Source organism: Sinocyclocheilus grahami, unplaced genomic scaffold (genome assembly GCF_001515645.1).
Source record: "Sinocyclocheilus grahami isolate Dianchi unplaced genomic scaffold, SAMN03320097.WGS_v1.1 scaffold840.1, whole genome shotgun sequence".
Taxonomy (NCBI): domain Eukaryota; kingdom Metazoa; phylum Chordata; class Actinopteri; order Cypriniformes; family Cyprinidae; genus Sinocyclocheilus; species Sinocyclocheilus grahami.
Window position 1 is genome coordinate 142,813 of NW_015506019.1, and position 12,461 is coordinate 155,273.

The 12,461-nt window shown below is 38.2% G+C and overlaps 1 protein-coding gene across 4 annotated transcripts in view; it reads right to left on the reverse strand.

Annotated features, from left to right (window-relative positions):
• dennd5a (DENN/MADD domain containing 5A) overlaps positions 1–12,461 on the reverse strand; it is a 69,127-nt gene that overhangs the window by 34,406 nt on the left and 22,260 nt on the right. For 2 of the 4 annotated variants that reach the window (XM_016247523.1, XM_016247520.1), the window contains exons 2-5: positions 8,809–8,880; positions 8,065–8,174; positions 5,334–6,006; positions 728–915 (exon numbers count right to left, since the gene is read on the reverse strand). In XM_016247523.1, the coding sequence (XP_016103009.1) occupies positions 728–915; positions 5,334–6,006; positions 8,065–8,174; positions 8,809–8,880 (1,043 nt within the window). The remainder of the gene's footprint in view (positions 1–727; positions 916–5,333; positions 6,007–8,064; positions 8,175–8,808; positions 8,881–12,461) is intronic. The other 2 variants (XM_016247522.1, XM_016247521.1) reach the window with 1 other exon arrangement.

A 12,461-nucleotide genomic window follows, 5' to 3' on the forward strand; every position in this document is an offset into this window, starting at 1 on the left:
TAGTATATATTAGTATATATAGTGTGTATATATGTATAACGTTTTTTTTTTAACTTTCTACTGATAAAAAAATTTGTGAAAATACACAATGAAAATCACAAATATTAAGGTGTTAAACTGTTTTCAATGTTAATAATCATAAGAAATGTTTCTTGAACAAAACAAGCATATTATCAGCACATTAGACTGATCAGAGACTGATTTCAAAAGGATCATGTGATGCTGAAAACTGAAGTAATGGCTGCAGAAAATTGTGCTTCACCACAACTTCACAGTATATATATATATATATATTTTTTTTTTTTTTAAGCATCATTATTCCAGTCTTCAGTGTAAAATTATCCTCCTGAAATCATTCTAATACGTTGATTTTTTTTTTTTTTTGCCGATTGTATGTATTTGATGCTGATCGTATATTATTTTTTTTATATTTACATATATATATTATTGAATTGTTTGATTGGGCAGTGTTAGGATTTCAGCCTAATTACCACAAATCGCAAAATCTTATAGCAGGAAAATGTTGACGCATGAGCTAAAGAGATGTAAGCATTAGTCTTTTCTTTAACTGAGATGCATGTGAGGCCAAACAGACCATTATGATCACCACCTATAAGGCTGCAGCACTAATTCTTTACTAAAACCACATGACTCCGTGAACATGAATTCATCCTGTACTAAACTGTAGGATGAGTCGGTTCTCTGGGAGTGAGTGTGTGTCACGCACCTCTTGGGGAAGTTCCAGCTTGGTGCGGTCATCCTGGCCGTTGGAGTGCAGACCCATGAGGTAGGGCACAGGAGCGTCCAGGAAGTGGAGCAGTGAAGCGGGCAGGATGGGCACGTACACATGCTGCCATTGGAAGGGGAACATTAAAGCTGTGATGCTCTCCGCTACCGTCATCAGCCGCTGGTAATCTGGTCAGCAGAAAGGACACAGACACATTCAGACACGTCACTCTCAAAACAGGGTTACTCGACAACACGCTGTCTGTTCATTCACCCAATGCTGTATATTACTCACAAAAATGGCAAGAGGCTGTTTGAAATCACCATCTATCTACATCATCATATGTGTCATAATTTTCTCACTCTCGTGTTGTTCCAAACCTGTAGGAATTTTTTTTATGGAACATAAAAAAATATATATTTTAAAGAATGTTGGTGACAAAACTTCCCATTAACTTCCATTGCATTTTTTATCCAGAAGTCAATGGGAACCGAAATTGTTTGGTTAGCAACATATCTTCTTTCAAGTTCCACAGAAGAAAGAAAGTCATACAAGTTTGGAACAAAGTGAGAGTGAGTAAACTATGACAGAATTTTTATTTATGGGTAAAAATGCTTTTATGAGGATCGACAGTCTTTACTCCATTATTCGATTTTTTTGTACTGTAATTTGTGTGCGTGTGTGTGTGTGTGTGTGAGAGAGAGAAAGAGAGAATGTTCTTGACATTCACTCATTCGGTTTTCATAGAAATGCTTAAATTGAGTGCTTCTTAAGTGACTAGCACACAATGCATTCTCAAGTGGGTATTTAAAACTAAAAATACCACAATATAGAGAATTATTCTGTATTATTCTCATACACACAAAACCGAAATAAAATGGGATTTTTTTCTTTTTATGATTTCCACCCTGCAGTCACGACTGTCAGAGAGACAGGAATACTAAACCAGTCTCTAAGCACCCTGAGTAACAACAACAGGCCTATTCACAAACACACACACACACACACACACACACACACACACACAGAGTCCTCACATCCCACATACTGATAAAAATTGGTGTAGAATTTACTTGGAAAAAGCTTTAAGTAAACACACACACACACACACACACACACACACACACACACACACACAGAGAGTCCTCACATCCCACATACTGATAAAAATTGGTGTAGAATTTACTTGGAAAAAGCTTTAAGTAAACCATTTTCACTCAGAAATTGCTAGTAAATGTCACGCATAATTACAAAGAAATGGCAAGAACCATTCTGAATTACATATGAAATTTTATGTACGTTCTAAACAAGGATTCGTCAAATTTGTAAATAAAAAGATTACTGGAGTACATTTTACAAAAATACTATTTCAGTCTTTCAAAATGTCATGCTTAATTCAATGTGCTACCATTTCTTTGTAATTATTTGTGACATTAACCAGCAATTTCAGTTTCATTGCTTTTAATGATAAAAATCAGCAAGTGTCAGAGGTACCATAACAAACCTGCCTTATTCATTCCTTCATTAATATAATATGATTTAATTTAATTTAAGGTTTACTTCATTTTACCTAAATAAAAGGTGTTTTCATAAATATAAATAATTTAAACAATTGAATATTATTTAATGGGAATTAACATTGAAGTTATAATGATATATTAATTCAAGTAAAAATCTTTACATCAGATGACACGTAAAGCTAATTGACTGTCCTGTGACCGAGGCACAAGTCTATATAGGGAAATGAGCAGTAACTGCCAAACATCTATTGATCTTGCAGCAGATGCCCGTCTCAAGGATTCACGTACCCGGTAAAAGAGCCAGGGTATTTATATATGCTATAAATGTGCCTGTTATTTATAGAACAACGTAGGCTATCTTGTTTTTTTAGAGCTCACACCCCTGCTGTGTGTGTGTGCACCTCCATCTAATGACATCAAGTCCTTTTCATTCTGGACTCTCACTGTCCACAAATATTACACTATAAGCATGAGCCTTCTGGATCCAGAAAAGGATGATGTAATTTCTAGCCAATCATATTTATGCTGCATCACCACCATCCTCCTTATTCGGAGGAAGGTTGCTAAGCAACACCACAGCAATGCATCCACCCAGCCCCCTGTCGCTTTGTAGTTGCCTCCTGTAATTCACTCTTCCTTGATGGTGTAATTGATCCAATCAGCACATCTGCCACTGAATAGCAAAACAACCTTCCCATGCTGCTTTAAATTCAATCTAAAATGGCCTTCTAAGAATTTCCAGCAGGAACCTGCCAATTATATTGCGTTTGACATGTGAATCAAACAAAAAAAAAAATCAGTAAAATTTACGGTAAAAAAACGGCAGCTGTGGTTGCTGGAATTTTACCGTAAAAAATACGGTAGCAACGTTTTAGGTTTTACAGTTTTAACTTAAATTTACAGTTAAATACCGTAATTTCATTAACAGATATAATGTTAATATACCATCCTATTGAAGTACTGAAATCTGTTTTGTACCTTTGTAATACACTGATAACCACCAAATGCAGGTGGTGATGAGAAAGTCACATGATGAACCAAAGCCCATCACAAGCAGCTTTTAAATAATAACATGTATAGAAGGTGCACAGCGTCATTCACACAAACACCATCATGGTAACACATGAAACTAAAATAATGCAATAAACATTCATTTAACAACATTAGGTGTAACACACAACCCTAATATACAAAACTGATAAGAAAAAACTAAGAAGAAACATAGTTATTTCAACAAAAAAACATCAAATTTGAAATGTAACGCAGGGAATTCTGGGAATGTCAATTTACGGTTATTCCCTGTAAATTATACGGTCTTTTTCACTTCCAAAAACGGTATACTACCATAAAATTAATGTCCAATACAGTTTTTCACTGTATACAGTAGGGGAATTTACCGTTAACCATTTCACAGGTTTTTACTGTAGCATTTTTACAGTGTTTTACCGTTAAATTCACGCTCATTTTTTACAGTGATAAGTGACATTTCCATAAATTATGATATTTTGACATATCGCGAAATTGGACGAAACTTTCAAACATATATTATATGCAATGATAAACACAAAAGACTAAGTAATTTATTCAATTTTAATCAACTTCTTAACGTATCCACCTCAATACTCCACAGAAAGCTTTCCTGAGTTTCATTTGCAAAACTACCAGGAGATTCTGAGAAAAGGGTGGGTTGTGAGTTTGACAAGAATTAGAGAGAACAAAGAGCTAAGATGAGCTCACACGGACACGGAGATGGAGAGAGAGTGTGAAAAGAGAGAAAGAGCATGTCGCAGTACACTGCAATATAACCACCTGTTTATTCTCTTGTCTAAAACCAGCCTGTACTAAACAGAACAAGCCAAAAATCAAGAAAATTAGCTAAAATCAATGTTTGCATGGCATTTATTTATTCAGGTATCTGCCAAGTTAGGTTAAGGCCGTCAGATTTAAATTGGCTTTAATTTGAAAAAGCTAGTGTAAGTTGGCAGCAAAAAGCAATACTAATTTGTGTCAAAAAGCATTCACTAAAGTAAAGTCTCTGCATTTACTCACTTTGGACTATTAAGAACAATGATTTATGACTTTGAGCAAATTACAGCCAAGTCATTAACAATTTACATAACCTTGATGAGATTTTCCATTTTCCATTACATTACAGCCATAGACCAGAATTGATTGTACTTGTTAGCTGCTAGAATGCAGGGGGTCAAGGTTTGCTTAGTTTGCATGAACAGTCAGCTAATGCTGGTAGATGCCATAACTACACCATTGCAAACAGATTTTTTTCTCCAATGACAATCATTCAAAAGTAGTCATGTATTATATTGTAAGGTTGCAAAGGGATGGTACATTTCCTGAAACTTTCCAAAATTTTCTGAAAGTTTCCTAAATTTACTCTGCTCCTCTGCAACGCTAATTCTATGTATGTGTATTCCAACGACATTTGATGCTAGCATGTTTACATTAGCACATGCTAAGCTAACAACACGATTCTCCAATAAGCATAAAAAACATAACACACTCAAACATTGTTAAAAAAAATCTTTAGTATGGGAATCATTTTTCATGCCTTAAAATGCAGTCTATGTAGGCAGCTTACTAGGTTTTGTAAACAAATACCCACAACAATTGCATCTGTGAGTCGAAACAATTCATAAGTTTCAATTAATAAGCAAATCTCATGTAGCCAGACTTTTGAGTTTCATCAAAAATCTGGTACACTTTACACTTCTGGCCAAGAATGACTTGTTTAAACAGGATGGGGCCATCTGACTGACATGAAAGGCCCCCAACATTTGATAACTGGCGTTTACATGTGAGCTACTAAGTGTCTAAACCCAAAACACTGCTGGGCATCTTTAAAAGGCACCACAAATCTTGGTAACTTTGTCAAATCCAATTTCTCCTTACAAGAACTAATAGGTACAGTCTGGCAGCACAGATTTCCTGCAGACACTTTCCCTCCTGGAAATTGCGTAAAACCAGACAATCAGATTAGAGCTTGCCATTTTTGTGTGGAATTTCTCTGAAGCTGAGATTAATCATAAGCAGGCACTAGGTCTACAGTAGTATGAGTGATAGTTACTCACGTTGCGAGTACAGAAGGATCTGGATCTCCAGCAGTGCACAGGTGAAGAGCTGTAGCACGTTCTCCACGCCTAGCAGCTCAAACACCTCCTGCAGGGGAAAGTCAAAGAGGGGCAGCTCAGCCGTGCTGGGTCTCTGACACACCACTGGCCCGTATACGCCCGAGAACTTCAAGGAACGCCCGGCCGGTGGTAGCGGGACCTCGTAGAGGACATTGTAGACGTAGCTCTCCAGCGGCATCGGCGGGGGCTGAGGTGAGGTGACGGCCTGGTGCAGCTGTTCCAGAACCCTTCTGCAGGCGTGGGCGAAGGCCATGGGTGTGATCAGGCAGATGCATTTGGACACATAGAGTGTGTCTCGGCTGATGTCGTAGGAGTTGAAACGCTGCAGTCGAGACAAAGAGGGAGCAGCGAGCAGTTGTTGAGGGGTGGAACGGGTGTCTTCTGCACTGCGAGGTGTGGGTGGCGTGTGCAAGATGTCGTACTGTTCTGCATTGTGCATGTGGTAGAGCGTCTGCATGGCACTGCAGATCTGCTTGCTGGTCACCTCCTCAAAGAAGGTGAGGGCAAAGCCGTAGGTTCGGGAGCCGTCCTCTCTCGTGATAATGAAAGAGTGGAACTGGGGCTTGCGGATGTCTGTCTGGGTGCGGAAGGACAAGCCCTTTGGCATACAGAGCTGTGGGGGAAACAACAAAAAAGGTCTGAGGATCTACAAATATTAAAAAGACTCTTTTTGACCTTCAACAAGTTCCCTTAATTTGCAGTAGCCCCTCACTGCAAAGCACAAGATCCAGGGGGCGTGGTTGGATCCATATCTAGGGGGGTGGAGATTGGTAGTTTTAGGGGTGGAGATGGGTGGGTTTAGGGATCAGGGGGTGGAGACGGGTAGGTTTAGGTATATGTAAGGTGGATCCTCCGAGTTGGATCTGGATCCAACCACGCCCCCTGGATCTTGTGTTCTGCAGTGAGGACCATCTCTTAATTTGAGCCACTTCATGTCTCATTTCATAGACCATTATAGCAGTGGTTCCAACCACGTTCCCTTGAAGCCTCCCAACACTGCACATTTAGTAAAGACTCCAAGCTTTGTAATGGGCGTGTCAGACAAATATTTTGCAAGACATGCAAAATGTGCACTGTTGGGGGCCCTTAAGGAACATGGCTGGGAGCCAATTCTATATAGCACCCATGCATATTAAGTGTCTGACATGGGCATTTTTAAGATTGTCGAGAAGCATGCATGTTTGGACAATTAACAGACGTCTGGAGAGTGCATATTTTCTATTTTCGTTGCAGTAAGCTGTGCTATATTCTAAATATAGACTGGGCAAAAGGGCGTTGTTAGGCATGACCAGCAGCACCATCTCAAGTGCCTTCCTGCTTTATGACAGGGTAAAGATACAGGACGGCTTGGTGTGGATTCCAAAAAGAATCACATTTTTGCAATTCTGAGGAATCAGGAATTGTTAGGCGACTCTAAAGCCCAAAATATACTTGTCTGTGGCTGTCTGTGTGGCATAATTGTTTTCATCAGCACAGTCCGCTGTTGTCCATGCACAAAAAACAGCACTTCTGAGTGCTTGAAAAAATATTGGCCACTAGTCGCATCTATCCACGCTCATGATCAAAAAAGTATACTTTGAAAGGCTTGCATTCTTAACTGTGCATGAGACGAAGCGGAACACAGAATATGAAGCATACCTGGGCCTTAAAGGGATAGTTCACCCAAAAATGAAAATTGCCCCATGATTTATTCACCTTCAAGCCATCCTAGGTGTATATGGCTTTCTTCTTTCAGACGAATAAAAGCTCTGGTGAGAATATGCTAGTCTCGTGAGAACCAAGTTTTATTTACAGCAAAGGAAAACCAGTCTACACTTGGCATATTTCAAAATAATTTTTTTTTTCAAATCCTTGTTTTGCACTTCTAATTCATGACCGGTGTTTTGTTTTGCTCTCTCTTCTGCGCTTTCGCGTTCATCACAACTCACCAGAGCTTACGCTACGCCTACGTCAATCCCTGGAACGCCACTCACTCGTGTGCGCATGTACGACAGTTAGCAGAAGCTAAAGATTACAGCTATAAAGTTTAAAATATGTATATTTTTCTTTCACAAAAACATCAATTCGCTTCAGAAGGCCTTTATTAACCACCCGGAGCCATGTGGAGTGCTTTTTATAATGGACAGATGCACATTATTGGACTTCAAAATCTCAACACCCATTCACTGCCATTATAAAGCTTAGAAAAGCAAGGACATTTTTAATATAACTCTGATTGTATTCATCTGAAAGAAGAAAGTCATATACACCAAGGATGGTAATTTTCATTTTTGGGTGAACTATTCCTTTAAAGTTTGGAGTGGAATCGACAACTTGTTCATTCACAATTTGATGATTCTTTCTCCAGGTTACTTTATTTTTCCCAGTATGTGGCAACCAGTGAGTGTCTTTTTGAATATTATGAGTGAGTCTTTAAATCATTCAATCAAAAGATTGGTTGACAGTTGTTCAAATTCACTCAGAAAATGCACTGAGCCATATTGTCATCAAAAAAATATAGTGCCTGACATGTAAAATAAGGTAGCTGAAAAGGTGTTTTGCATCAAAGCTGTTATTATATTGTAGAACTATCGCAAATTTTCATTGCATTTGCTGGTGGCCACCTTGCTTTCTAGAAACTAGAATTAGTTTTTGAAAAGCCCATATTGGTAGACCTCTGTGTGTCACTCACCATGCCCACTGCATCCTGGTCAAAAGGGTTCCACTCCACATTGTCGGGATAGTGCGCTAGAACTTTAGATTTAAAAGTTCTCCGCAGTGGACTCTGCTCAAAATTCTCACCTGAGATTCGGACAGAAAGAGAAAAAGAAAAGAAAAAGAAAGATAACCTCAGAAAGCTCTTTTCCAGCAATTATCCTCAAACCTTCATGGCAATTCAAGCAAACCACATCACAAAGGTGATATAGTGGTGTATATCTTAACATTAAATATTTACAACAATCTTCTGGAAGAAGACATTTGTTTAGAAATTTGCGAAAAACATAAGAAAACAGAAATCAAACCCAGTCAAAGCCAAAAGTGCTAGAACAGATGAAGCAGAGAAGTGTTGCAACGCATGGAAAAGATGTGCCTCGAAAACCATTCCAAGTGAACTAGTTACAGCCCACCAAGCGAACCTTGGCGAAAGTTCACCAAGCAGTGACTGACAAACAGTTTGGAGTGCTAATAAGTTGCTGCTGTTGAGAGAATAAGAGGAAATGGAGCTGAAGTGAGAAAGGACAGGAAGACAGGTGATCCCACACTACCCGACCACGCAGCCTTCTCACACATGAGCAAACAGCGGTGCTATAAAAGAAGTGCGTGGAAAGCTTAAAGGTTAGTGGGCACAGGCTGAGCTGTGGTTGATTGTGATACAAACAGGAGCACTGACTGCAGGAGTGGAGAGCATAGTGGGGGATGGGGGGTGAGGGGTTACCTTCTTTTGCACCCGCCAACTTTCCTCTGGCAACATCTCTGAATTTAGTAGCCTGTATATACTGGCATAAAGCTACACAACAGATAAAACGGTTAATCACTGACATGAGGAGGGTGAGTAATCTTCATTTATTACTTATAGACAACACCATTAAGGGCACTTCTCGAAGTCCATTAAGGAGGACAAGGAGTGTCGCTTAAAAATAAAATTAAGGAATAAATTATCAATGTATTAATTACAAAATAAAGTAATATTTATATTGTTGTTAAATGTCACAAAACAATAATAATAAATCAATCAATCACTTAAAAAAAATAAAATAAATATAGATATAAAAGTATTTGATTGCATGTTTAAAATATTGGTAAAATGCACAATTAAAACAATACATCAATCAAAAACATTTAAAAATACATTTGACATTGATTTCTTTAGCCATTTGCAAGTTGCTTTTTAAATGTTTTCCAACACCATGTGGAATAGTTCACCCAAAAATTAAGATTTGCAGAAAATGTATCCACCCTCAGGCTATCCAAGACGTAGATGAGTTTGTTTCTTCATCTGAACAGATTTGGAGAAATGTAGCATTGCATCACTTGCTCACCAGTGGATCCTCTGCAGTGAATGGGTGCCGTCAGAATGAGAGTCCAAACAGCTGATAAAAACATCAGTCCAGTCCATCAATTAATGTCTTTAAGTGAAAGCTGCGTGTTTGCAAGAAACAAATCCATCATTGATGTGTTTTAACTTTAAACTGTTGCATCTAGGCCAAAATATGAGTCCATAATGCATACAGAATTCATAATAACGCTTCCTCAAGTGAAAAAGTAAATCCCGGTTGTCCTTTCACATCAAAATCTACCAACACATATTTATTTAGAACTGTTTTTGCTTATAAACGGTGCTTTTATCTAAACATATTTCTCTCCTGATTCAGATTAATCAACTTTATCACTGGAGAATGCAATATTCTAGATAGAGGACTTGTACGTTAGCTGGAAGCAATAGTTAATTGATGGACTGACATTGTGTGGATTATCGTGATGTTTTTATCAGCTGTTTGGACTCTCATTCTGACGGCACCCATTCACTGCAGAGGACCTGCAGAGAAGTGATGTAATGCTAAATTTCTCCAAATCTGTTCCGATGAAGAAACAAACTCATCTATATCTCTGATGGCCTGAGGGGGAGTAAAGTTTCAGCAAACTTTCATTTTGGGTGCACTATTCCTTTAAAAATGTCTTGAAACCCATCTGTTCCATTCAGTTGCATTCTGTCCATTGTTGTGGAGATGCTAACTCCTTTTTCTGGTCACAGATTCTACAGATTCACTGTGTGTAATTTTGTTTTTGAGAATTCTGCTCGCCGTCACACACATTAGACACACGGCATGTTGAAACAACAGAGACTGAAGGCGGTGTGTGCATGCATGAATGTCACAGGTGTTTTCCTCTCCTCTGCTGCCCACACAGTAAAAACTGGCTAACTTAAAGCTCTTAGACAATGAACAATACAGCCTTGATGCAACAAGAACAGACTTGTCTCTGAGGGATATGTCCCTGAGGAATGTGTTCAGGTTTAAGTGGAGGGTAAGAACGTGCTTATTTGTCACCAATCTTCAGAGACAGGCTGCGTTCTTTATGTGTGGCATTTAAAGGACGAGCAACAAATTAAATCCGGTGGTTTCACCAGTCTGGGATCACAGGAATAAGGCCAGGAATGTGTGGAATTAACCAACACAAACACTAGGGGCTCTAGATCCGGCTTAAACACTGCCAGTGTCAAGCTACAAGTAACCACCAGAAACACCACCACAATCATTATATGACAACATGCTACAATATTTAGTATGTTGCTAAATTATGGATTTTTCTGTTCTTTATTAAAGTTTCTGATCTGTAATTTTTCATGAAAATCTTGTTCCCGTGTAGGTTATTGTTCTCTTTCCATTCGACTTCTTTATAATGTGTAAAATACTAAAATATGAGATTCAGCTCAGAATTGAAATAAAACTAGTAAAAGATAGTATGTAAACACTAGAAAATCTCAGGGGAATGCTACATAACGCCTGAGAAGCAAACACCAAGCCAGATGTTAAAATCTTTGTGTGTGGATAGCCAAATGATTCGATTATTAAAATATTATTCAGCTTTTAACTCTCATTACAACAGATATCTAAAGGAAAAATTATTTATATAATAATAGACTCTTACACTTTTTAGTCATCATGACCTTTAAGAAAAAATACTGGCATGTGTTGTGTAATATTCAGGGCTCGCAAAATTGCTAGCCTGACATCCCGGGGCTATTGTGTCTTCTAGTCGGGCTTCCAAAATGTATCACCGCCCTGCTGCTCCCATGTGTCCTTAAAAAGTCTTCAATTTAGTCGTATCAAATTTAAGACCATAAAAGTCTTAAATACCTTAAATGGTATAAGAAAAGTCTTAATCATAATAATAATCTATCATTATAATTTCAAGAGGTCTTAAATTTAAAGACGGAAAGACGAGATTCGCGATATGGCTTAATGTGACGTTTAAGGCTATGATTTCATTTCATAAATATGAGCTGCTTGTTTTGAAGTCAAAATGTGGCGCGGGTGTTTTTAAATGAATGTGTCTCTAAAGGGAACCGACTGTCCTCAGAAAAGTTCAGATGGCATTGTAATTTCATCTTGCCTACAATGCCTGATAAAGCAGTGGCTGTTTTGCACTAACCTAATTTCTGCCGTTTCAAAAGCCCCACCTGCTTGGCAGAGAATGAATGTGCATTTTCAATTAGCCCGTCTGCTGCTTTAGTTCAGACCAATGCAAAAATCAACCCATGTTTATATGTAGCAAACAAGCAGATTTGTAAATGTGAACGAAGATAGATATATATTTATATGTTTTAAATTAATATAATAATTTATATGTTTGACTCATCCCTTTTCTTAAAAATGGTTTAAAGGCTGAAATGAGATCATGAAATGTGTATCACTTTATGGTTTAATATGTCATTGCCCTACCCTGCTCACAGTGTTAATTTTATTTGTGCAGGCTTTAAAAAGGGTCATAAAAAGCCTTAAACTGATTTTTTACCCTGTAAATAGTAAAATAAAATTCCTTCCTTGATATTTGTGCTTTGAAAATGATTTTGATTGGCTTTTTTCTATATTTAATAAAATGATCCTTTTTTTATCTGGGCTAATTAATTAATTTATAATAATATAATATCCTGAGGCTGCGTTTACACTTGGCATTAACATGCGACCTGTATCCGGATGTTGTCCACATACACATTGAAAAGACAAGTGTAAACGCGCTTCTGATCGGAATGTTATCCGATCATCATGTCCTGGTCCAGAGGTAGTCGAGGACGCATTGTGATTCAGATCTCAGTGTAATGTAAACGCAATCCAGCCATCGTGTCTGCATTCGCAGGTCGACATCATGCAAAACGCCGCCCCCTCTCACCCCGAACTGTCAGAAAAAAAGACGGAGAACACCCGTGTGGAACGCTAGTGAGACTCCCACACTTATCTTTGATTTTGTAAAATGTCCCGCGACTGAAAACACTTTTCAAAAGAAAACCCACCACTTCAGGTTGACGTTGCACCGGACCATTCGCTGCAGACTTATTTAAATATTGCGCGGGAAAGACAGATCCGATCG